Source organism: Pistacia vera, unplaced genomic scaffold, assembly GCF_008641045.1.
Source record: "Pistacia vera cultivar Batoury unplaced genomic scaffold, PisVer_v2 Contig218, whole genome shotgun sequence".
NCBI classification, from domain to species: domain Eukaryota; kingdom Viridiplantae; phylum Streptophyta; class Magnoliopsida; order Sapindales; family Anacardiaceae; genus Pistacia; species Pistacia vera.
The window spans coordinates 1,050,297-1,076,665 of NW_022196022.1; the positions used below are offsets into that span (position 1 = coordinate 1,050,297).

General features: G+C 41.3%; 1 protein-coding gene and 2 pseudogenes across 1 annotated transcript; all 3 read right to left on the reverse strand.

The window, feature by feature from the left end:
* Positions 1 to 234: 234 nt before the first annotated feature.
* LOC116130255 (protein PLASTID TRANSCRIPTIONALLY ACTIVE 10) lies at positions 235 to 6,567 on the reverse strand. Its single transcript, XM_031416000.1, has 12 exons — positions 5,794 to 6,567; positions 5,130 to 5,189; positions 4,998 to 5,027; positions 4,576 to 4,649; positions 4,098 to 4,179; positions 3,503 to 3,576; positions 3,275 to 3,341; positions 2,840 to 2,932; positions 2,374 to 2,550; positions 2,246 to 2,296; positions 1,386 to 1,537; positions 235 to 930 (listed from the first exon to the last, which is right to left on the reverse strand). The coding sequence occupies exons 1-12, from the start codon at positions 6,532 to 6,534 to the stop codon at positions 492 to 494; spliced, it is 2,040 nt and encodes a 679-aa protein (XP_031271860.1). The 5' UTR covers positions 6,535 to 6,567; the 3' UTR covers positions 235 to 491.
* Positions 6,568 to 6,826: 259 nt separating this feature from the next.
* LOC116130252 lies at positions 6,827 to 18,525 on the reverse strand (annotated as a pseudogene).
* Positions 18,526 to 26,114: 7,589 nt separating this feature from the next.
* Positions 26,115 to 26,369, reverse strand: part of LOC116130203 — a 30,252-nt pseudogene continuing 29,997 nt past the window's right edge.

Below are 26,369 nucleotides of genomic sequence, written 5' to 3' on the forward strand. Positions count from 1 at the left end.
GGGTTTGGGCTGGGTTCTGTAATTTTGTTAAAAACAGTTAAATTATTGGCTTTGAGTCTGCATTGGAAATGGGCATCATGACCAGGTTCAGGTGATTAGATGTCTTTGTATTTTGTTATGTTTAAATTTTAATTATGGACTTTTAGAGTACTCCTAAGTCCTAACATCACTTACTGGCTAATTATTGGAAACTACGATTGTCATACCACAGCCATGATTCTTTCATAAGCAAGAATTCTATTCCAATAAAATCAACAGAATACCTAGAAGACTGCCATTATTACTACAAAAAGAAGATGATCCACCACATGCACACAAATGCCAGTTATATGAGCATCATCACCAGAAGCCTTTTCAACAACTATTGGCTTGTGCCAAGGATATTTAGCCAGGGTTTCCCTATTGAAATAAGCTCTCATAAACAACAATTACTGTACACGTAACAAAATTTTTAACTTAGATTTTAGACATGCACTCTTTAACCTTATAAATTAACTCTCAAACATACCCTCGTCTGATATACTAGAAGATTGAGTCCCGTTAACCACAGGCTGGTTTGACAAATTATCACCATAGTCACTTAGAATGCTGTAATCAAAGTCATCATCATCATCATCATCATCATCATCAGCTTTGTCACTGTCGGTATCTTCATGCATTTCTTCTAGCTTTTCTCCCTTTGCTTCTCTCTCCATCATCTGCTTTATGGCATCATCATAAGACATTTCGTACCAAACCATACCTTTCCCCACAATAGATTTGTTGTGTGCATCAGCCATGCGCTCTTGTTTACTCTTCTCTGAGTTTTTGGGTTCTCCCCAGTAGTCATACCGGTACAAAGGATTTGAGGGATCATATTGATCTTTCCCAAAGAAACTGGCATCTTTATACCTCCCTGGCTCTTCCAATGGTAGACCAAGAGCTTGACGGCTGAGAAAGATCATTTTACTTCATTAAGAAGGTACGTGAAAAAAGAGAGATTGTACAGCTTCATTAAAGAGAAAAAACTGGAGACATGGCCTGTCCTAGATGGCCATGATGTGATGATATACAAGCAACCACAAGGAATTACTATTATCATCGTCATCAGACTGCAGAAACTTCAATCAAACTGTAATTAAGCCAAAATGCAACTTTGAAAAATTCAACACTATCAGTTTCAGTCAGAAGACAAAATTGCACACCATTATACTTTTTCACTTCAATTACAGTCAAGCAAACACCACGAAAGAAATCAAGGAACTACAATGATTTCTGCAATATGCAAAATGATCCTAAGTATAATGCATGGAGATCCTAGGTTTCATGCAGTTGAAGACCACATTACTCAGTTCATAGATTATAAGGGTTTGGCAAAGGCAACAAAAATGTACAGATGGGATTACCAGCTGATGTCTCGGATTAAAGCTTCTCTTTCCTCAAATGACCGACGCCAATGAATGAAATCATACTCATCCATTTCAGTATTTCGTCGCAGCATTGAAATTTTATAATCCTCCCCTCTTTCTGTTGCTTCCCTTCTTAATCTATTATGTTGCTGCATTCAAAGGAAAAAGAAAGATAAGCTACTTTAGAAGATGTGTGCAGAAAATCAAAGAAAGATAAGCTACTTTAGAAGATGTGTGCAGAAAATCAAAGAGAGAAGTTTTAAATGTTGTCCACCATTTTTTTAATCAAAGGATGATTTCAATCTCGCAATAATAAAAGCTTCTATAGTTTCTTGAACTATCAATGAAAACCAACCTTGTCAGAGCTGCTTATAGTGCAAGTTTGTTTATCACATGAAACTATATCAAATCAACATCAAACATGAAACTGTTGTATTCACAGAAAATAAGTTTTTATAGGAAGCTGGATGGCATGACAACAAGACAAATCAAAATAAACGTAATCCAAAGTGCACCTCAGAAAAGATGTTCACACAAAAAGATCAGCAACCCTGAAATTGCTGTACTCAAGATGCATAGAAAAGGAATTACAATCTATTTGTATTATCCCGACAACCGAGAACTTTTGAGGTTCAGTTACTATTATCTCAAAGCCGCATGATGAGAAAATACCCATCAGAAGGCTAAACAAGAACTAAATGAAATTCTGTAGGATATTGCTTGCAATAATATTTTCAAAACAAGCGACCTCACAAAAAGTACCCACATTTGCATGGGAAAGAATCTTAGTAAAGTCCTGCATAATTTTCAAGTAATCAAGAACATGATTTATAAACAGTCAGGGAGGGATAGTTGACCTCACGCTCAGCAAAGGCAGCTTCCAAGTCAAGCTCTTTAACACTTGTTTTCTGCCAAAATAATATAGCAACAGCAAGTGAATGAACCAAAATATATTTCAAAATAGATTCAGAAATCAAGTACTCACCAGAATTGTTTTTGGTAGCTCAGTTTTCTTATATAGAACTTTGGTGTATTCAACACTGTTTTCTTCATTGAAATCCTCATCATCAGTTAATTCCGATAATTTTTTGTCCTTGTATTTATCAGGATTAGCCTCCATATCATCTAAAATCAATTGCTCAGCAACATGGATCTGCCACAACTGCATAACAGCAAAAGTGCAACAAAAAAGATGTCACTACTGCTCACATGGATCTGAGTTGTGACAGCATCATATGCCACTCAGCAATCCTTAAAATAGCAAAAGCAAGCATCCAACCAAGAGGGAAAAAAAACTTATATATTCTTTAATGTTCCAGTATCTATCCCAGTATATGCAACAATACCTGACATATGATCATCAATGTCTTTACAACAAGTATTGTTCATGATTCACTGCATTAAAACCTAAAATGCTATGTTTTGATAAAGAGTAAATGTGTTTCAAGTACCTTGTCAACATAAGGGTGATTTGACAACAATGGTTCCTCTTCCGGTTTAGTTCCTGGGTCTTTCCTTGGAACAGGAGGTCTTCCACAATCCCGCTGCCAAGAGAAGCATGATAAATAATTGACATAAGCGTTGTAAAAAAAATTATATACTTGAAAAAATGTAATGTACCGCACCCCATAAACACAATGTACTAGAAAAATGAAGGCTTCAGACACCAAATATTCTAATAACATTAAAGGTATTCATTCGCATGTAACCATAACTGCCTCCTTTAAGAAGCTAAAAACTTATTTCCTACTTTCTCACCAAACCATACAATCAAGGGCAAGACCCACAAGCTACAAGTGAAAGAACACCATTTACTGACCAAACTTATTGACTGTATATAAAGAGGATAGGCATCATATGGAATTTTGAGAAGGAAAGTAACAAACCCGTAACTCATCTGGATTAGTATCTTCATTACGATGAAAGATTGGAGGATAGTCAAATCTGTTAAATCTGGAAGTACGATACATATGTCAAAAACCGATGAGGAAGCAAATAGTGAGCAATAATATCAAACACCTCCATTGACTTGTCATTAGACAAAAATAACTGACAAGAATTACAGAACCATATACTTCAAACAGACAGAAATAGACAGACAGAGAGTTACATACATCAGGTGATCTATGTTAGGATCGACGAAACGCATTTCAATAGGAAATCGAAACCGATAGGGATCCCGTTTTGCCTGCAAAAAAAGAATAAACTCAATCACTAAAACCGACTAGAATATGAAATTCATAGAATTAAAGCTTTCAGCAAACAGGGCAGAAAATAGGGTAGGGGATGAACAAATTAACTAAAACTGCATCCAGTACCACTAGTAAAACACATTGGATACACTTCCAAAAAGTGATTTGACTTAGATATTTTCTGGAAGTCAATTTCAATTAAACTAAAATGTGACCTATCCATAGTGATGATAACAGAAATATAAATTTCTTACTGAAAGAAAATTGATCAAATTACATGTCGATAAAACTATGGACAGTCTTAATGAGTGCTTAAACACAAAATTTTGATAACCAATGTGTATCGAAAAGTCTATTTCTTTGTCTTCTTATAACTAAGGTATATTGATATAATCAAAATTTAGTTCTTTTGCGCTCATAATGTGCGCTACTAAGAGCATGTCAACAAATCAATAAACTACTCGAAAACAAATTCTCGAAGAAAAAAATTATTACAAAACCGAGTGACAACACTCACCAGAATTTCAACAATGACGTCCATGCCAACTTTTATGTGATGACGGATCCAATACCAATCATTATTTTTAATAGGAACCCATCTGAAACACAAAGAAATGCATGAATGTAGAAGGACGTTCTAGCCAAATCATCCATTTTTTTTCAGGAAAAACTTACAGTACAGCTATTTCCCCACTATTTGAACATGTAATAACCTATAGAATTGGAGGATCTGTAAAATATTGCAAGGAGTTGGCAAATTACACAAGCATCCGGTCTAGCACAGATGCACACAATTAAGCACATAGTTATATGGTATATGTGAGCACATAATCTATTTGAAAACAAACAGGGCCTCTTGAGGAAGACCTAATTGGGAAGTTTAGCAAAGCAGGTAGGAAGTAAAGTATTACAACCAAACAAATTGTTATAATTGTCCCTATAATTAATGAAGTTTAATCAGTAGTAGAAAGACAAGCACGGGTAACGATAATTACCCATCGTATACACCTCCAATGTCAACAAATGCTCCTTGATACAAGTGTAAAGTAGTCACTTTCCCAGCACAAATCTGCATAGACATTAGCCATCATACAACTTTTCATTTCAGTGATATGTAGATATATCAAGCACATGAAATATTTAAGGAGATCTAAGAACATATATCTGTATCTTATGTGGTTCTATGTACAAAGATATTCCAGCAGCTGCACGTATGCAAGGGATACATGCATCATAATTAAAATCAAGCCTAACAAATGTCTTATCGTGTTGGAAAAAACAAATAAACAAGAGAATTTAAACACAGGCAGGCACCATGGATATTTCTGGGATTGAATTAGTTATAATTCATTAGGACAATAACTAGAAGCAGACTTAACTTAAGGAAGGAAAACAAAAATGAGCTAAAAAAATTTACCTGTCCTGGATAGTAAAATGGAAGTTCATACTGTAGAAAAAAAAAAAATTGGTCAGTAAAATCATTATCCCACGACTTGAAACATCATTCAGAATTCTAAACTAAATCAAGAAAACTTGCATTTCAACCTACCATGCCCTCTTCATAATCCTTGCCTCTTTTCCGCCGTCCTGGATGATAATCCTGGTCATACTGCCTCAAAACAATTAAATTCACACATTAGAATCATCAAAAGAAAATCTAACTTGAATAAAATACAGAGTAACCATGGATATCAATTTTTTTCTATGTGAAGTCAACAGAATGACGAATACCTAATTCCTTCCAATATGTCAAATATCACATGCTTCCAACCCCAAATTTATAACCTAATTATCAGAAGATGCCAATATGGTATACTTACTAACATATTGGATCAGCCAATTTTTAGTACACTTCAGATGTAACCAAGCTTTATCAAAATAATAAAATACCTAGAAATTTACACCATTTTGCTTTTAACTTTTATGTTTCAACAAAACATAATCATCACCCACAAAATTAACAGCAAAGATAAAATAGACAATGATCATGTTAACGTCTACCCTCATATGATGTTCATAAATTTATCTACCCTCACATTATAGTAAGCAAGATTGTAAATAATTGAACTTATTAAGGCGATTTCAAATTTATTCACGTGGATATATGCAAAAATTGCATCAACATTTATCCATTAAAACCTCAGCGATTATACTCCTTTTAAGACAACCCAAAAAGTAAACACAATGAAGAGGATGAGAGAGTGTGAAAGTACCTTATAAGACTCCTCCTCCAATATATCTTTATTAGCAGCAACCCACTCCTTATACTGCTTCAAGAACATACTATACCTATCAAAACTAACCCCTTCTTTCTCATTCCTTGCTTCTCTCTCTATCTCTTCCATTTCCAGTCGAATATTTTGCATTTTATGCGCCTCTCTTATAAACTCCAGTTCCTTTCTATCCACTTTCCATCCCCGAGGCGGCCAATCTCTAGGCGGCATATGTCGGAGCACCACTGGACCCGCCCAAACCGTTTCAAGTTTATCCGGAATCTCGCCCTTGTATTCGAACTGTTTTCTGTACCATTCATCCTCCGTAATTCCCATCTCTTTAATTTTTTTCCGTCTATAAGAAGGTTTCAGCATCTTGAAAGCTTCAATAGCTTCGGGAGTTTGGAGCGGGACCTCTTCACCTTCGTTGAGTGATTTACGCGCGAAATCGGCTTCGGGAGTGAGAATTTCTTCCCAAGGCGCCCATCCACGCTCGACCCAGTTACGGCGTCGAGCTTCGTCCTCGGTTTCATTGTCTTTTGGACCGAACTGTTCGAGGAAGGTCTCATCCACAGGGAACTCGTCGGAGCTGTAGCATTTTAGTGGAGTGAACTTAATAACGGAGAGGTGGTGGTTCTTGCGGTGATAGAAATGGTGGTGGTGGTGGCCATTGAGGAGTGGAAGGGTGGGGTTTAGGGGTTTAGCAAAGGTGAACAAATTGAATGTTTGAAGGATTTGCATTTGGCGTACGTTTCGTTTTTTCAGGGTGGATAAAGTTATTTAAATATTTATCTTCAAGTGGATTTTCTTATAAAAAAAAAAAAGAAAAAAAAAAAGGGAATTCCAATTCAAAATACATTCATATCCTTCAAATCCAATAAGATCTTAATATTCAAAATACATGAAGCCAAGTTTTCTGAAAATGGGAATTAAAAAAAAAAAAAAAAACGACGTTACAGAAGAGCACCGAATTTATAAACAAGTTTCTGCAGAAGCAAGCTACACATATGCACAAACTGATATCTATGGCTAGTTAAGAGTAAAATTGATATTGTTTGGCTTGAACAATTATCTGCCTCAACCCACCAATAGGGCCTAGAACCATCAAAACGACACCAAGAATAATGCACATATGCAATAAAACCAAAATATTAGTGTTGATACGAAAATTCGCACCAACCAGAAAGATCCAATTGACCTTGGTGAAATCGAAATGGATGTGGGTGTGATTACGGATAATCGGTGATGGATGAATAATAAATGCAATAGAATAAGTGACAATGAGATTTTTAAAGTGGTTCGGCGAGGTAAACTCTTGAGCTTACGTCCACTGTTTTTGTATTTGCTGTGAGAGCTTACAATAATATTTCTATAAAAAAATTCTAACCCCTTTTTCATCATTTGAGGGGGTTTATATACAATGCTTGTACAAAGGAAAATGCGAAAATAAAGGGATTACAATTGATTTGAAATGCAACTCCGATATTCTCGCGATTGGGCACTGTGATTGCATAGAGATGGCAGTTAATCTGATCATTCCCATAATATCTGGGATCTGAAGTTATCTGTGAATTGATTGAATGACCATTCAGATTGTTCGCGACTAGCTTGTGCTGGGTCAAGCTATATGTCGATGAGCTTATGCTAGGTCAGACAACTGGTAGAGTCGGACTGATTCTGGGTCGAGCTAATACCTCATAACTCACCGAGCTTGGTGGAAAAATCACACACAACATCTACCCCCTAGTGTTCGATGCTCGTTTCGGGCTTTGAAGACTATTGCTCAATTTGACATCAAGCTCGGTACTACCAACAGGTCACCAAATACAGGTTCGGTTGAGCTTCAAGGGTCGACCTCATGTCTGGTCGACGTACTTCACACTTGGATTTTTATTTCCTGTGATACCTGCCGAACTTAGAATATGAAAAGTTAGGGCAATTATGTAAATTCCGTGTGGTCATGTTGCATTAAATGCGGCAGCCTTTGGCAATCACTTTCGTCACGCGTGGGCGACTATAGCTGTCCATGCATAGAGTCGAGGCGACGTACGACGACGGTTATCATTATAGTAGTCTAACGGTTCGTCGCCCCTCGCAGATGGATGACGCTTGGCCATGTCTAAGGGCTGAGATTGCTCGACGAATGAAGGGTGGAGATTCACTGTAGATCAATGGTCACGATTGAACCCCGCCCTTTCATCTCCCATGCAAGCCACTATAAAAGCTGGCAAAGTCGTCAGAATACTCACCCAACCTATGAAAATCTTCTGACCTTTTTGTTCACTCTGTTGTTGTTTCATTGTCGCCACAGTGCTCTTTCCAACGAGTTCTTGCACTTCTCTTGTTCTAATAAGGCTTCTTTTCCCTTTCTTTATCTGTTTTTCTGATTTTCGCATCAAAGGGTGGCCATTCTTGTGGCCACATTGAGTGTTCTAGGGCTTTAATAGGGTTTTTTGGTGTGTCTTTGACGGTCTTGGGTTTAAGGAGGGTTTATCATGGTGGCCGTCGGAACCTTGGGTAAGTCACCTGCGTTCGTCGTGTGGCGTGAGCTATCTTGGGACTGAAAGCAAGTGTGAATTGGTTGCCAAGTTTTTCGAGCTCTGGCACATGTTCGCTTTTGTTGCAAGTACCTAGAAGCGAGCTATAATTATGTCTTCTTCCAGTAGTCACACAATTGATCGCATGTTTGACTCACTCGCGGACTTGACAGTCCTTGAGGATATAACCTTCGAGGTCTCCGAGGAAATCATCACGCAAAGCTCGGACCCCGACGCGGTGGGCTCTTCTGATCGTGCTTCGATTCAGTTGACTCAATCCAAGTAGTCTCCAGTTCACAAGCTGTAAAGGGAACCATAATCCTCGTTTACCATCGGGGATCTAGAGCGCATAAGGGAGGTCTATGCGCAGTAGCTTAATTTGATGGTTTCGTGGGACTCTTCTCAAAAGAATCCCCCTCATTATTTTATTGACAACGTTCTGAGGCGGTTCAACATCTTTCCCCTCCAGCTGTTCGCGAATTTGCATGTCATTATCATCGGTCTATGCATAGCGTACATGATCGTTGAATTGGGTGAGCCATCCGTCGAGGAGATCGTCTATCTGTATAGGCTCAAGAAAGGGTAAGACTAGACATACTACCTTTCTAAGGCGAGGAAAGTACGTTTCAACGGGCTGGTTGTTGTCCTGAAGAAGGTCTCGCATTGGGACTCCCAATTTGTCTTCTACGAAGCTCGGGAGACCAGTATTTTCGCTTCGGAAGCAAGTAAGACTTCGACTTCCCGTGCGTGCGAGGATCACTTTCGAGCTTTGTGTTCTAGATAACTGAGTTGCTTTGTTTTGTAGTTACATTGAGCAGAACTCTCTCCTTGCTGTGAGCTTATCAAAAAGAGGTCGACAAGATGAAGACCGAGGCTCAAGGAATGACCTACGTGTACTCAGATGACTCCGAGGATGATGGCGAGGGCTAGGAAGAGGTTGAGGAAGGCGAATAGGAGATTGGCCCAAAACAAGAAATCAAGGATCCGGCTTCCCTGTCTACACTTCCCCCGAGAGTTACCGACCTTCCCTTGGGCGAGGATTCCAATCTTAAAGAGGCCGCTACCCTTCCTTTCGTCAAGGATCCGTCTCTTCCAATTGACGACAAGCTCCCTAGACCGGTCGAGGATGATGGCTCTGCTCCTCCAGTTGCCTGAAAGATCATACATTTTTTCTTTTACCCTTTTTTTTTTTATTAGAATGTAATAAAACTTTTTTAATGAAAAGAAGATATTTAAGTGTATATCCTCATCAAGCAAAAAATTTTATACTTCTGCAGAGTCATTTCTGTCGTCCAAATTGGATTTGTAATAGAAGATTTGAATTTGCTCCAAGTTATGCGTAGCTCGTTTCTTGAAGAGCTTTTTCAGATATGTGCGAGGAAATCTTATGCGACAAATAACTCCAATGCTGGATCAATTGTCCGTTTCGAGTTTTGGTCGCCGACTTAAGGTCGATTTTCTTCAACGTGTTTTTCTTGAATTTTTTTTTTCAAGTTTAACTTCATCGATTTGGGATATTTCACCCTTATAGAGTTGGATTTTGACGCGGCTTATTGAGATCAGCTGTCTTTTCTCAGACTTTTGACTTCAATTTTTTCTTTTTAGATTGCTATCGCATTGGTCGCAATCTTTGAAGCGATGAATAAATGCTAAACAAGTTAAAAATATCAATGATAGACAAAAGGAAATTGTGAACAATGCCTCTTTTATTGATAAAACATTTTGGCCGTAAACGACCTTACAACGAATGATAAAAAGAAAGACATAGGCGGAACCCGAGCTGCTTATTGGTAATACCTTTGCAAATGCTCGGCGTTCCAAGCTCGCAATATCGCTTCACCGTTGAGGCGTTCCAGGTGGAAAGATCCTAGTGCGAGTTTTTCGGAGATCTTGAAAAGACATTCCCATTTGGGCCCAAGTGCCCCCAAGTTCGGGTTTTGGACACCCTAGACAACCTTCCTGAGAACTAGGTCGCCCAATTCAAAGTCTCAGTTTTTTACTTTGGTGTTGAAGAATCGTTTGGCTCGCTGCTGATATGAGACGGCCTTAACTGAGACTTGGCCCGATGTTTTTTTGATTAAGCGGAGAAGATCTTCATTTACTTCCTCATTAAAAACTTCCCTTCAGAAAGAACTGATTCCCACTTCAACCAGGGCCAGTGTTTCACACATGTATGATAGAGAGAATGGGGTTTCACCTGTCGAACTCCTGGCTTCGGGCAATTCTTCGGCTCATCTTCCCTTTAGAGCATCGAGCTTCTTTTTAATGGTGTGCTTGATGACCTTGTTTACAGCCTCTACTTGACCATTGGCCTAAGGCCGATAAATGGCGGCGGAGTTCTTCTTGATTCGAGCGTTCGCAAAAAGATCTGAAGTCTTCACTGTCGACCTATTTTCTGTTGTCGATTATTATAGTGTAGGGGATTCCAAACTGACAAATAATGTTTTTGTAAACAAATCCTTCAACTTGTTTGACGTGATGGTAGCTAAGGGCTCAACCTCTGCCCACTTGGTGAAGTAGTCAACGACAACCACTGCAAACTTAACACCCCATTTTCCTTGAGGCAAGGGGTCAATCAGGTTGATGCCTCAGATCGCAAATGGCCAGGGACTTGTCAGAGTAGTCAATTCTTGTGGTGGAGCTCGTGGAGTATCTATAAACCTATGGCATCTATCACATCTGCGTACATAATCCACTACATTGCCAAAAATTGTTAGTCAATAATACCCCTGACGAAGCACTTTGTATGCTAAAGATCTACCTCCTGTATGATTTCCACAAATTTCCTCATGAATCTCCCTCAAAACATAATCCACGTCCTCATGGTCTATATATCGCAGCAGCGGTACATTGAACCCGTGTTTATACAATTTATCATTGATGAGCGTGTACTGAGCTGCCTTTGCGCGGAGTGTTCTAACTTCAGTCTTCTCCTCTGGCAATGTACCATACCTTAGGTAGGTAGTGATTGCGTTCATCTAACTATATCTCCAACTCGTTGCTAAAACTGGTCCTTGTGGGGCGCAAATGCTTGGCCTTAAGAGGAACTAAACTGGAATGGAATCAGCTTTCTCTTGGTTCATTGCAAAGGCTAAACGGGCTAAAGCATTCGCTACCGAGTTTTTCTCCCTTGGGATCTCGAGATTTGTGAAGAATCTGAACTGCTTGAGCTCGGTTTCCACCAATTGGAAGTAAGACGTCATCCTATCTTCCTTCGCCTGGTATTCCTCGGTAATTTAGTGGACTATGAGCTGTAAATCTGAATGGACTCTGCCCCTATTTCCTTGGCAAGGCAGATCCCTGCAAGCAATGCCTCTTACTCAGCCTCGTTGTTGGAGGTAGCGAACCTGAATCTTACTACAACTCTGATCGGGTTTCCCTCTGGATTTTCGAGCAAAAGCCCTGCTCCTGCCCTCTTCTCGTTCAAGGAGTCATCCACATACAAAGTCCATTACCATAGGTCATCGAGTTTTGGTTTATATTGCTTGACTTTTCCCGAGGTATATGTCCCTGGCAGGCTTGGTTCACTTTCTGGCTGATAGGAGAATTCTGATATAAAATCTACCAAAGCTTGACCTTTAATTGTTGTTCTCGAGATGTACTTGATATCGTGCTGACTCATTTCCATTGTCCACTTGATCAATCTACCCGATGTCTCGGGTTTTTGTATTATCTTCTTTAGGGGAAAGTTAGTCAGCACGTAAATGGAGTATGCCTAGAAATAAGGTCGCAACTTCCTGGTGGCAATGGCAAGGGTGAAGGCAAGCTTCTCCATTTCAGGGTATCTTGTCTCTGCATCGAGCAACCTTTTGCTCACATAGTATACCGACCATTGCACTCCTCATTCTTCGCGTACCAATGCCGCGCTGATAACAGACTTTGATACCAACAAGTGCAATAGCAATGGCTTGCCTGGACGGGTTTTGACAACAAAGAAGGTTGTCCCAGATGTTTCTTTAGCTCCTAGAAGGCTCTTTCACACTCCTCTATCCACTTGAAACCCTTCTTCCCCTTCAAGGTCTCAAAGAATGGTAAGCATCTATCTGTGGCTCGGGAAACAATCCCATTGAGTGCGGCCACATGCCCCATCAAGCTCTATATCTGCCTTATGTTAGTTGGGCTTTTTCATATCGAGTAGAGCTTGAATCTTTTCCGAGTTAGCTTCTACACCCTGTTGGTTTACGAGGAAGCCCAAAAAAAATTATGAGCTCACTCCAAAAGCACATTTTAAGGGATTGAGCTTCATTCGATACCTTTTGAGGATGTCAAACATTTCCCCTAGATGCTTAATATGGCTTTCGGCGACCTTTGACTTGACGAGTATGTTGTCGATATATAACTCCATGGTCTTACCGATTTGATTGGCGAACATCTTGTTCACCAAGCGCTGGTAGGTCGTCCCAGCATTTGAGGCCAAATGGCATAACCTTGTAACAATAAATCCCATGGTCAGTAATAAAGGAGGTATGCTCTTCATCAGGCTAGTACATCAGGATTTGGTTATATCCCGAATATGCATTCATGAAGCTCAGTAGTGTGTTTCTAGCTGTCACATCTACAAGTTGGTCGATCCGTGGTAGCAGAAATATATCTTTTGGACAGGCTTTATTCAGATCTATGAAGTAAACGCAAGTCCGTCACTTGCCATTCGACTTCTTAACCAGGAGTCGGTTGGCGAGCCAATCCGGGTACTTCACTTCCCTGATGAAGTTGATGTTCAAGAGTTTTTCAACTTTATCCTTGAGTGCTTTACATCCATAAACTTTCTTTTCTGTCTTATCGGTCAAGCTTTCGGGTCGATGTTCAGTCTATGATACATTACCTTGGGGCTGATCCCCACCATATCTGTATGCACCCATGCAAAAACGTCAAGATTTGTCTTCAAAAACCTTGCCAGATATTCGGCCATGTCTTTGCTCAGGCTGTTGCCGACTTTTAGTACGCGAGTTAGATATTCCTCACTAACACATATTTCTCGCAACTCTTCCATTGGCCCTGCTGTAGGCTCCTCTCTATGAATGTAAGGATCAACGGTGTCCTCGAGAGGCCTAGGGTTTGGCTCAGATTCTGTGATAACCATTGTTCTCGAGAGCAGCCATTTTTGTGTTGTGTGTATGACTCAGTTGTAAAATCTCGAGATTCTTTTCTGTAGCTCCTAATCGTCGTGACTCCCCCAAGAGTCAGAAACCTAATTGCTTAGCAGCACATTGATGTGACTGTGCTCAAGTCATCCAAGATCGGTCTTTTGAGGATGACATTGTATGTGGTTGGGCAGTCTACCACTAAGAATTCGGCCATCATCATCCTGATCTTGGCCTCTGCCCCTAGAGTCGCAGGTAGGTCAATCATCCCTTTGAGAACCAGGTTATCCTCGGTAAATCCATAGAGTGGCGAAGGGCACACCTTCAAATCTCTCTCCGTGAACCTTATTCCTCGGAAAGCTCACAAGAAAATGATGTTCGTCGCACTCCCATTATCGACCATCACTCTTAGCACTCTAGCATTACCGATTCTGGCTACGATTATGATCGCATCATGATTATGGCAAGGGGATTCTTCGCATTCCTCAACTATGAATCATATTACCTCGCTCTCTTGCCTAGGTTACTTGGGCAGCTTCTGTTCACAACTCATTATCCAGGGGACCGAATATGTTCTGGCCTCACGAGCATACTGTTCGCGAGCATGCCTTGAGCTGTTCGCTATGTCGGGCCCCTTGTAGATCATACCTACCAGGACCTTATTGCTGGCATTTGTTGAGGCTTGCTAGACCTGGTTCTGGACCGGATTGTTTTGCTCGCTAGCACTTTTGCGAGCTGGTGCCTCTTTGACGAATTCCTTTAGGTGGCCCATTCGTATCAGGTCTTCGATGACATCTTTTAAAGCCCAACACTCATTGGTGTTATGCCTAATGTCCCAGTTCTGCCTAGGGCCCCCCTCATCCTTTCTAAAGCGGGCAATCTTTTTGCCTCACGGGAGACTTCATAGATGCGAGCTATGTCTCACGTGAGGGGGATATATTATGCATACCATAGGAAGGGCTGCCTGTCCCCGTGGTTATCTGTTCTTGTTGCAGTCCCTATCTGATGGGCGATCTTGTTGCCTATTCGGGCCTCCCCGCGTCGAACTTCTGGCCAATGCTGCCTGCGAGCTTTGGACTCACTGGTGTTTTGCAGCCATTTGGTAAAACTTGGCCAGACTCACGTGATCTTCATTCTAAAGCTCTTTTCATAGCTCCGTGTTTGGCCTGATGTCTGCAATCAGCAAAGTTCTGATGGATTCTTTGGGCGCATTCACAACCTTTACTTGCTTGTTCTAAAACCTTATTAAATACGAGGTCAGTGTTTCGTCTCTCTCCTAATAAATTTTACTCAAGTAGCTGAGCGTCATTGCGAATTGTCTCCTCGCTTGAAACTACTGCAAGTACACCGAATAGAATTATTCTCAGGAATTGATGAAGTTCGCCTCGAGTCTCTTATACCACCTCTTGGCATCTCCTACCAACGTGACTGCGAGCAGCGGCATTTCGCTAGGTCACAAACCTAGTGTAGCTTCATCAGGTCATTGAAATTGTGAAGGTGGTCTCTGGGGTCTCTTCCCCCATCGAACTTACTTTCTAGCGCCCTAAATCCCTGTGGAAGTAAGGCTTGTTAAACCTCTTCCATAAAAGGGGAACTCACTATTTCTTCCACCGCGCCGTTCTGGCGGGCGCTTAGATCATCGAGTATTTTGGTTAAGTCATGATGGCTAGGCTGATAGGTGCTATCATGCTCATCGGTGCATTGCTCGTGACGTTGGTTATAACCGAAACATTGGTCATTGCCAAATTGGCGTGCATGGCTCGTCATGTGAGCTTTTGAGGATTGAGCTTGTCTTGGGCGTGGGTTAATACCGACACGCTGATGTTGGGGATACCGCCGAGCGTCTCGGGGGTGGTCGTTGCCTTCGCTTTCACCCAGTGGTTGCTTCCCTAGCCGCCTCCCAAGGTTAGTTTGCCTGTGGGACTCACGCTCGTAAGCGGAGTGTAGTTTGTGATGTTAGAGGTATTGGTCGCCTCTCGGCGCCGATGAACCGAACTGGCCACCTGCTAAATTCGTATCTGTTGGGGAGGCATTGGCTAAGCGTGGCATTAGCGAAGCGTGGCTAGTCGAGGTTTTGGGCAGTTGGTTGTTGATTTCTTAGCTAAGCCACGTTTTGTTGCACCGCCTATGCAACAATTGTTCTGGTCATCTCCATTATCAGGCGGTTTTCCGGGTTTGACATTCCTGCCCCTTGGTTATTCATGACATGTTGAGTTGGCGGCACAGGTGGTCGACGTCCAACGACGTCCTGTTACACCTCCTGATGGGTGGTTTCCACATTTTCGTGGTTTTCGGTGGTGGTCTTCGATCTGGTACGCACCATTATGAGCCTGGATTGAGTAGGTTGCTGTGGCTGTTCGCCAGAATTTTTGAAATTTTGGTAGAGGCCCTCCTTCTAGCGCCAAAATATTGATACGAAAATTCGCACCAACTAGAGAGATTCAATTGACCTTGGTGGAATCGGAACGGATGTGGGCGTGATTACGGATAATCAACGATGGATGAATAATAAATGCAATAGAGTAAGTGACAATGAGATTTTTAAAGTGGTTCAGCGAGATAAGCTCTTGAGTCTATGTCCACTGTTCTTGTATTTGCTGTGAGAGCTTACAATAATAGTTCTATGAAAAAAATTTAACCCCTTTTTCATCATTTGAGGGGGTTTATATATAATGTTTGTACAAAGGAAATAGCGAAAATAAAGGGATTACAATTGATTTGAAATGCAACTCTGATATTATCGCGATTAGGCGATGTGATTGCGCAGAGATGTCTGTTAATCTTATCATTCCTGTAATATCTGGGATATGAAGTTATTTGGGAATCGATTGAATGATCATTCGGATTGTTCGCGACTAGCTTATGCTGAGTCGAGCTATATGTCGATGAGCTTATGTTGGGTCGAACAATCGGTAGAGTCGAACTGATTATGGGTCGAGCTAATGCCTCGTAACTCACCAAGCTTAGTGGAAAAATCACACACAATAATTAGATAATTATCTTGCTTAACCAAAAATATAACAATCAAAATGACAAGACGATCAACATTGAACATACCCAATTTGTAAACCAGATTAAGCTTAAACTTTTTGGTTTGTGGACGATTAACCAAATGAAGCATGGCAGCTGAAATACAATTATCAGATTGGATAATATTAAATATCTGGTACTCGTAGGCAGGTTTTATTAATGAATACTAAAATGTTATGTAGTTCCCCCTACAAAATATGGTGTTGGAGCGAAAGCCGAGAAAGCGGCCCAAAGAAAGGGAATGTCATTCCAAGGAACATTGTAAGTGCTGCAAACAACATTAAACAACATTATTATTATTGTTAATTACATTCAATGAATACTGTTAATTAAATTCAACGACTCTTACCAACATATATATTTCTTGTTATGAAGCGAAGACGTTTAGTGGGCTGGAAATGTATCTTCTGCACTAGAAATGATTCCATTACGTAAAAAGAATGGAATTGCGAAAACCTACAAGAAATGGATGTATGTGATTAATTAAAGGCAAAAGAGAGACCATGTTAAAATAATATTATTTCAGCTAAGATTAATTAAACCTGATACCTTCTGATGACAACATGAATAACAACGAACATGTTAGCAGCAACGATTAACCAATGAGGTTTTTCTAGGGATAAAAGGACGTTGTCCTCAACTTTGTTTCCGAATGCCCAGTAGCCGAACATAGCAACGGGAAAGTAGCATAAGGAAACAACTATATACGTAATAAGGGCGCCCTTCCACATTGGTTTATTAGATGGTTTCTCAGGTGTAGAAGGAATTGAAGCTTGGATCGGCAATAAAACATTTTGCCGGGCAAAGGCGAATGACACATCGCCTATAGCACTAAAGAAGCCAAACACCTTCCCACTTGTGGTTGCAAACCTCGAACCATAATCCACATCTGGTTGAACCCCTTTATGGATACAAGCTATCCAAGAAATGGCTGAGTAACCGCGAAAAACATCGACACTTTCAGCACTTGCTCAATTCTATCACTATTAGAAATTTGTTATATTAGGTGCAGTTCAGAAAGCCTACTGCGATTCAACAACATTAATTTCAAATGATGATGCGATATTGACCGCCTTGGTAAGATGATTAAACAATTGCATTAAGATTGTACTACCCAAAAAGAAGAAAAAATTACCTCAAAGACATGACAGCAGCGGCTACAGAGACACCTACGACGGAATTTGTTGATGCTTGATTTTTTAACACCATTTATTCGCATGTGCAAAGTTTTAAACTGACTTAGAAATTATACGTGAATGAGAAATGAAATGAATAAATGGGAGATAATTTTTAAAGTGGTTTGGATGCTCAAAACGAATCTTACGTTCATTGTCTTTTTATAAATGAGAGATTACAATTGATCAAGTGGTTCGGATGCTCAAAGCAAATCTTACGTTTATTGCCTTTTTATAAATGAGATATTACAATCAGGTCGTGTATAGTGATTAGAGAGTTAAAATTCAGAGAGGAAGAGTGAGTGTTTTTGTTATCAGAATCCCGAAAATGAGAGGAGAGCCCTTTATTTATAATAAGTAAACGGGCAGGTGTCGTATAGTTCCTACCTACGGCTGATTGTATAAGAGATATCCTTAAATCGCGCAGGGTTTGGACAGGTGAGCGACTCCCAGCCACTCATAAACCAAATCTTTATCTGCAAGTTGATGACAGTCTTACTCTTTCGTCCTTGGATGACGTGGTAGTGCTTGGGCGGTACAAAACCTTCCTAAACTCTGATTGACGTAAGCTTGCGCTAGCCTTAATTTGTTAGGCATAACATAATTGAAGCTGAGGAAGTGAGACAGAACGAACTGGACGGAGTTTGATATCTTTGCAGCCAGGGCAAACGGTATCATGAAACTTCTTCAAACATTTTCCGCCGGTAATCATGTACACTATATTAATAGCCACTTGCACCATCATTTCTTGGGGAAGCACTATCCAAAGCTACCGGCACCAACCATGGCCGTGACATTGTGGAAAGCAGAATACCACCATTTTGCATTCCTAGACTTGGTGACGGGAAGCCAATCGTTTAGATCTTTCACATTCTCTGAGGCTGACACTGGTTTCTCAGTATCTTCCATTGTCGACTTCAAACTCAAACTGAAAGTATCACACTAACTGAGTGAGATTTTCAAAGATATATATATATTATCTCTTTTGCGGAAATACGGCGTATATATAGATATATAAAAGTGCATGATACTTGAGTAGAGATTTTTTCGTATCAAAATTCCTATTAGTTTGGAAGATCGAATGTATTCGGTCAAAGTTGATTGGAATTCAACCGTCGGATGTGCCCCAAGTATTGATCAACAGCAACCGATTCTCATTCAAATCTCTATATTTATGAAACCACCCCGATTTGATAAATCAAAACAAAAAAGATTATTTCCTTTTTCCAGGAGAGATTTCTGGTAACTTTTTTTTGGGAGTTAACAACTATTGACTGTTATACGAAGTAGGAGAAATCCCAAAATAAGAAATATATCCTTTGTTTAACTAAATATTAATTTTAAAGAGGTAATATTTTATTTATCTTTTTCCCAATTATATCTTAAATTATAAGAATCGGAGGGCGAGGCTAGGAAGAGGTTGAGGAAGGCGAATAGGAGATTGGCCCAAACAAGAAATCAAGGATCCGGCTTCCCTGTCTACACTTCCCCCGAGAGTTACGACCTTCCCTTGGGCGAGGATTCCAATCTTAAAGAGCCGCTACCCTTCCTTTCGTCAAGGATCCGTCCTCTCAATTGACGACAAGCTCCCTAGACCGGTCGAGGATGATGGCTCTGCTCTCCAGTTGCCTGAAAGATCATACATTTTTTCTTTTACCCTTTTTTTTTTTATTAGAATGTATAAAACTTTTTTAATGAAAAGAAGATATTTAAGTGTATATCCTCATCAAGCAAAAAATTTTATACTTCTGCAGAGTCATTTCGTGTGTCCAAATTGGATTTGTAATAGAAGATTTGAATTTGCTCCAAGTTATGCGTAGCTCGTTTCTTGAAGACTTTTCAGATATGTGCGAGGAAATCTTATGCGACAAATAACTCCAATGCTGGATCAATTGTCCGTTTCGAGTTTTGGTCGCCGACTTAAGGTCGATTTTTTCAACTGTTTTTCTTGAATTTTTTTTTTCAATTTAACTTCATCGATTTGGATATTTCACCTTATAGAGTTGGATTTTGACGCGGCTTATTGAGATCAGCTGTCTTTTCTCAGACTTTTGACTTCAATTTTTCTTTTTAGTTGCTATCGCATTGGTCGCAATCTTTGAAGCGATGAATAAATGCTAAACAAGTTAAAAATATCAATGATAACAAAAGGAAATTGTGAACAATGCCTCTTTTATGATAAAACATTTTGGCCGTAAACGACCTACAACAGAATGATAAAAAGAAAGACATAGGCGGAACCCGAGCTGCTTATTGGTATACCTTTGCAAATGCTCGGCGTTCCAAGCTCGCAATATCGCTTCACCGTTTAGGCGTTCCAGGTGGAAAGATCCTAGTGCGAGTTTTTCGGAGATCTTGAAAAGACATTCCCATTTGGGCCCAAGTGCCCCCAATTTCGGGTTTTGGACACCCTAGACAACCTTCCTGAGAACTAGGTCCCCAATTCAAAGTCTCAGTTTTTTACTTTGGTGTTGAAGAATCGTTTGGCTCGCTGCTGATATGAGACGCCTTAACTGAGACTTGGCCCGATGTTTTTTTGATTAAGCGGAGAAGATCTTCATTTACTTCCTCATTAAAAACTTCCCTCAAAGAACTGATTCCCACTTCAACCAGGGCCAGTGTTTCACACATGTATGATAGAGAGAGGGGGTTCACCTGTCGAACTCCTGGCTTCGGGCAATTCTTCGGCTCATCTTCCCTTTAAGCATCGAGCTTCTTTTATGGTGTGCTTGATGACCTTGTTACAGCCCTACTTGACCATTGGCCTAAGGCCGATAATGGCGGCGGAGTTCTTCTTGATTCGAGCGTTCGCAAAAGACTGAGTCTTCACTGTCGACCTATTTTCTGTTGTCGATTATTATAGTGTAGGGGATTCCAAACTGACAAATAATGTTTTTGTAAACAAATCCTTCAACTTGTTGACGTGATGGTAGCTAAGGGCTCAACCTCTGCCCACTTGGTGAAGTAGTCAACGACAACCACTGCAAACTTAACACCCCATTTTCCTTGAGGCAGGGTCAATCAGGTTGATGCCTCAGATCGCAAATGGCCAGGGACTTGTCAGAGTAGTCAATTCTTGTGGTGGAGCTCGTGGAGTATCTATAAACCTATGGCATCTATCACATCTGCGTACATAATCCACTCATTGCCAAAAATTGTTAGTCAATATCCCTGACGAAGCACTTTGTATGCTAAAGATCTACCTCCTATGATTTCCCACAAATTTCCTCATGAATCTCCCTCAAAACATAATCCACGTCCTCATGGTCTATATATCGCAGCAGCGGTACATTGAACCCGTGTTTATACAATTTATCATTGATGAGCGTGTACTGAGCTCCTTTGCGCGGAGTGTTCTAACTTCAGTCTTCTCCCTGCAATGTACCATACCTAGTGTAGGTAGTGATTGCGTTCATCTAACTATATCTCCAACTCGTTGCTAAAACTGGTCCTTTTGGGGCGCAAATGCTTGGCCTTAAGAGGAACTAAACTGGAATGGAATCAGCTTTCTCTTGGTTCTGGCAAAGGCTAAACGGGCTAAAGCATTCGCTACCGAGTTTTTCTCCCTTGGGATCTCGAGATTTGTGAAGAATCTGAACTGCTTGAGCTCGGTTTCCACCAATGGAGTAAGACGTCATCCATCTTCCTTCGCCTGGTATTCCGTAATTTAGTGGACTATGAGCTGTAAATCTGAATGGACTCTGCCCCTATTTCCTTGGCAAGGCAGATCCCTGCAAGCAATGCTCTTACTCACCTCGTTGTTGGAGGTAGCGAACCTGAATCTTACTACAACTCTGATCGGGTTTCCCTCTGGATTTTCGAGCAAAAGCCCTGCTCCTGCCCTCTTCTCGTTCAAGGATCATCCACATACAAAGTCCATTACCATAGGTCCGACGTTTTGGTTTTATTGCTTGACTTTTCCCGAGGTATATGTCCCTGCAGGCTTGGTTCACTTTCTGGCTGATAGGGAAATTCTGATATAAAATCTACCAAGCTTGACCTTTAATTGTTGTTCTCGAGTGTACTTGATATCGTGCTGACTCATTTCCATTGTCCACTTGATCAATCTACCCGATGTTCCGGTTTTTGTATTATCTTCTTTAGGGAAAGTTAGTCAGCACGTAAATGGAGTATGCCTAGAAATAAGGTCGCAACTTCCTGGTGGCAATGGCAAGGGTGAAGGCAGCTTCTCCATTTCAGGGTATCTTGTCTCTGCATCGAGCAACCTTTTGCTCACATAGATACCGACCCATTGCACTCCTCATTCTTCGCGTACCAATGCCGCGCTGATAACAGACTTTGATACCAACAAGTGCAATAGCAATGGCTTGCCTGGACGGTTTTGACAACAAAGAAGGTTGTCCCAGATGTTTCTTTAGCTCCTAGAAGGCTCTTTCACACTCCTCTATCCACTTGAAACCTTCTTCCCCTTCAAGGTCTCAAAGAATGGTAAGCATCTATCTGTGGCTCGGGAACAATCCCATTGAGTGCGGCCACATCCCATCAAGCTCTATATCTGCCTTATGTTAGTTGGGCTTTTTCATATCGAGTAGAGCTTGAATCTTTTCCGAGTTCTTCTACACCCTGTTGGTTTACAGGAAGCCCAAAAAAAATTATGAGCTCACTCCAAAAGCACATTTTAAGGGATTGAGCTTCATTCGATACCTTTTGAGGATGTCAAACATTCCCCTAGAGCTTAATATGGCTTTCGGCGACCTTTGACTTGACGAGTATGTTGTCGATATATAACTCCATGGTCTTACCGATTTGATTGGCGAACATCTTGTTCACCAAGCGCTGGTAGGTCGTCCCAGCATTTGAGGCCAATGGCATAACCTTGTAACAATAAACCCATGGTCAGTAATAAAGGAGGTATGCTCTTCATCAGGCTATACATCAGATTTGGTTATATCCCGATATGCATTCATGAAGCTCAGTAGTGTGTTTCTAGCTGTCACATCTACAAGTTGGTCGATCCGTGGTAGCAAAATATTCTTTTGGACAGGCTTTATTCAGATCTATGAAGTAAACGCAAGTCCGTCACTTGCCATTCGACTTCTTAACCAGGAGTCGGTTGGCGACCAATCCGGGTACTTCACTTCCCTGATGAAGTTGATGTTCAAGAGTTTTTCACTTTATCCTTGATTGCTTTACATCCATAAACTTTCTTTTCTGTCTTATCGGTCAAGCTTTCGGGTCGATGTTCAGTCTATGATACATTACCTTGGGGCTGATCCCCACCATATCTGTATGCACCCATGCAAAAACGTCAAGTTTGTCTTCAAAAACCTTGCCAGATATTCGGCATGTCTTTGCTCAGGCTGTTGCCGACTTTTAGTACGCGAGTTAGAATTCCTCACTAACACATATTTCTCGCAACTCTTCCATTGCCCGGCTGTAGCTCCTCTCTTGAATGTGATCAACGGTGTCCTCGGAGGGCCTGTTGGCTCAGATTCTGTGATAACCATTGTTCTCGAGAGCAGCCATTTTTGTGTGTGTGTGATGACTCAGTTGTAAAATCCGAGATTCTTTTCTGTAGCTCCTAATCGTCGTGACTCCCCCAAGAGTCGAAACCTAATTGCTTAGCAGCACATTGATGTGACTGTGCTCAAGTCATCCAAGATCGGTCTTTTGAGGATCATTGTATGTGGTTGGCAGTCTACCACTAAGAATTCGGCCATCATCATCCTGATCTTGGCCTCTGCCCCTAGAGTCGCAGGTAGGTCAATCATCCCTTTGAGAACCAGGTTATCCTCGGTAAATCCATAGAGTGGCGAAGGGCACACCTTCAAATCTCTCCTCCGTGAACCTTATTCCTCGGAAAGCTCACAAGAAAATGATGTTCGTCGCACTCCCATTATCGACCTCACTCTTAGCACTCTAGCATTACCGATTCTGCTACGATTATGATCGCATCATGATTATGCAAGGGATTCTTCGCATTCCTCAACTATGAATCATATTACCTCGCTCTCTTGCCTAGGTTACTTGGGCAGCTTCTGTTCACAACTCATTATCCGGGACCGAATATGTTCTGGCCTCACGAGCATATGTTCGCGAGCATGCCTTGAGCTGTTCGCTATGTCGGCCCCTTGTAGATCATACCTACCAGGACCTTATTGCTGGCATTTGTTGAGCTTGCTAGACCTGGTTCTGGACCGGATTGTTTTGCTCGCTAGCACTTTTGCGAGCTGGTGCCTCTTTGACGAATTCCTTTAGGTGCCCATTCGTATCAGGTCTTCGATGACATCTTTTAAAGCCCACACTCATTGGTGTTATGCCTAATGTCCCAGTTCTGCCTAGGGCCCCCTCATCCTTTCTAAAGCGGGCAATCTTTTTGCCTCACGGGAGACTTCATAGATGCGAGCTATGTCTCACGTGAGGGGGATATATTATGCATACCATAGGAAGGGCTGCCTGTCCCCGTGGTTATCTGTTCTTGTTGCAGTCCCTATCTGTGGGCGATCTTGTTGCCTATCGGGCCTCCCCGCGTCGAACTTCTGGCCAATGCTGCCTGCGAGCTTTGGACTCACTGGTGTTTTGCAGCCATTTGGTAAAACTTGGCCAGACTCACGTGATTTCTCATTCTAAAGCTCTTTTCATAGCTCCGTGTTTGGCCTGATGTCTGCAATCACAAAGTTCTGATGGATTCTTTGGGCGCATTCACAACCTTTACTTGCTTGTTCTAAAACCTTATTAAATACGAGTCAGTGTTCGTCTCTCTCCTAATAAATTTTACTCAGTGCTGAGCGTCATTGCGAATTGTCTCCTCGCTTGAAACTACTGCAAGTACACCGAAGAATTATTCTCAGGAATTGATGAAGTTCGCCTCGAGTCTCTTATACCACCTCTTGGCATCTCCTACCAACGTGACTGCGAGCGCGCATTTCGCTAGGTCACAAACCTAGTGTAGCTTCATCAGGTCATTGAAATTGTGAAGGTGGTCTCTGGGTCTCTTCCCCCATCGAACTTACTTTCTAGCGCCCTAAATCCCTGTGAGTAAGGCTTGTTAAACCTCTTCCATAAAAGGGAACTCACTATTTCTTCCACCGCGCCGTTCTGGCGGGCGCTTAGATCATCGAGTATTTTGGTTAAGTCATGATGGCTAGGCTGATAGGTGCTATCATGCTCATCGGTGCATTGCTCGTGACGTTGGTTATAACCGAAACATTGTCATTGCCAAATTGGCGTGCATGGCTCGTCATGTGAGCTTTGAGATTGAGCTTGTCTTGGGCGTGGGTTAATACCGACACGCTGATGTTGGGGATCCGCCGAGCGTCTCGGGGGTGGTCGTTGCCTTCGCTTTCACCCAGTGGGTTGCTTCCCTAGCCGCCTCCCAAGGTTAGTTTGCCTGTGGGACTCACGCTCGTAAGCGGAGTGTAGTTTGTATGTTAGAGGTATTGGTCGCCTCTCGGCGCCGATGAACCGAACTGGCCACCTGCTAATTCGTATCTGTTGGGGAGGCATTGGCTAAGCGTGGCATTAGCGAAGCGTGGCTAGTCGAGGTTTTGGGCAGTTGTTGTTGATTTCTTAGCTAAGCCACGTTTTGTTGCACCGCCTATGCAACAATTGTTCTGGTCATCTCCATTATCAGCGGTTTTCCGGGTTTGACATTCCTGCCCCTTGGTTATTCATGACATGTTGAGTTGGCGCACAGTGGTGTCGACGTCCAACGACTCCTGTTACACCTCCTGATGGGTGGTTTCCACATTTTCGTGGTTTTCGGTGGTGGTCTTCGATCTGGTACGCACCATATGAGCCGGATTGAGTAGGTTGCTGTGGCTGTTCGCCAGAATTTTTGAAATTTTGGTAGAGGCCCTCCTTCTAGCGCCAAAATATTGATACGAAAATTCGCACCAACTAGAGAATTCAATTGACCTTGGTGGAATCGGAACGGATGTGGGCGTATTACGGATAATCAACGATGGTGAATAATAAATGCAATAGAGTAAGTGACAATGAGATTTTTAAAGTGTTCAGCGAGATAAGCTCTTGAGTCTATGTCCACTGTTCTTGTATTTGCTGTGAGAGCTTACAATAATAGTTCTATGAAAAAAATTTAACCCCTTTTTCATCATTTGAGGGGGTTTATATATATGTTTGTACAAAGGAAATAGCGAAAATAAAGGGATTACAATTGATTTGAAATGCAACTCTGATATTACGCGATTAGGCGATGTGATTGCGCAGAGATGTCTGTTAATCTTATCATTCCTGTAATATCTGGGATATGAAGTTATTTGGGAATCGTTGAATGATCATTCGGATTGTTCGCGACTAGCTTATGCTGAGTCGAGCTATATGTCGATGAGCTTATGTTGGGTCGACAATCGGTAGAGTCGAACTGATTATGGGTCGAGCTAATGCCTCGTAACTCACCAAGCTTAGTGGAAAATCACACACAATAATTAGATAATTACTTGCTTAACCAAAAATATAACAATCAAAATGACAAGACGATCAACATTGAACATACCCATTTGTAAACCAGATTAAGCTTAAACTTTTTGGTTTGTGACGATTAACCAAATGAAGCTGGCAGAGTAAAATTGATATTGTTTGGCTTGAACAACTATCTGCCTCAACCCACCAATAGGACCTAGGACCATCAAAACGACACCAAGAATAATGCACATCTGCAATAAAACCAAAATATTAGTGTTGACATGAAAATTCGCAGCGAAGAGATCCAATTGACCTTGGTGAAATCGGAATGGATGTGGGTGTAATTACGGATAATCAGCGATGGATGA

Bases quoted from the DNA above. Each gene is read 5' to 3' on its own strand.
- LOC116130255 (XM_031416000.1), bottom strand. From the start codon at position 6,534: ATGCAAATCCTTCAAACATTCAATTTGTTCACCTTTGCTAAACCCCTA. The intron at 5,190-5,793 runs GTACTTTCACAC...GTTTTGAGGCAG, and splicing joins TGGAGGAGGAGTCTTATAAG to TATGACCAGGATTATCATCC. The intron at 2,933-3,274 runs GTTTGTTACTTT...TTCTCTTGGCAG, and splicing joins CTAATCCAGATGAGTTACGG to CGGGATTGTGGAAGACCTCC.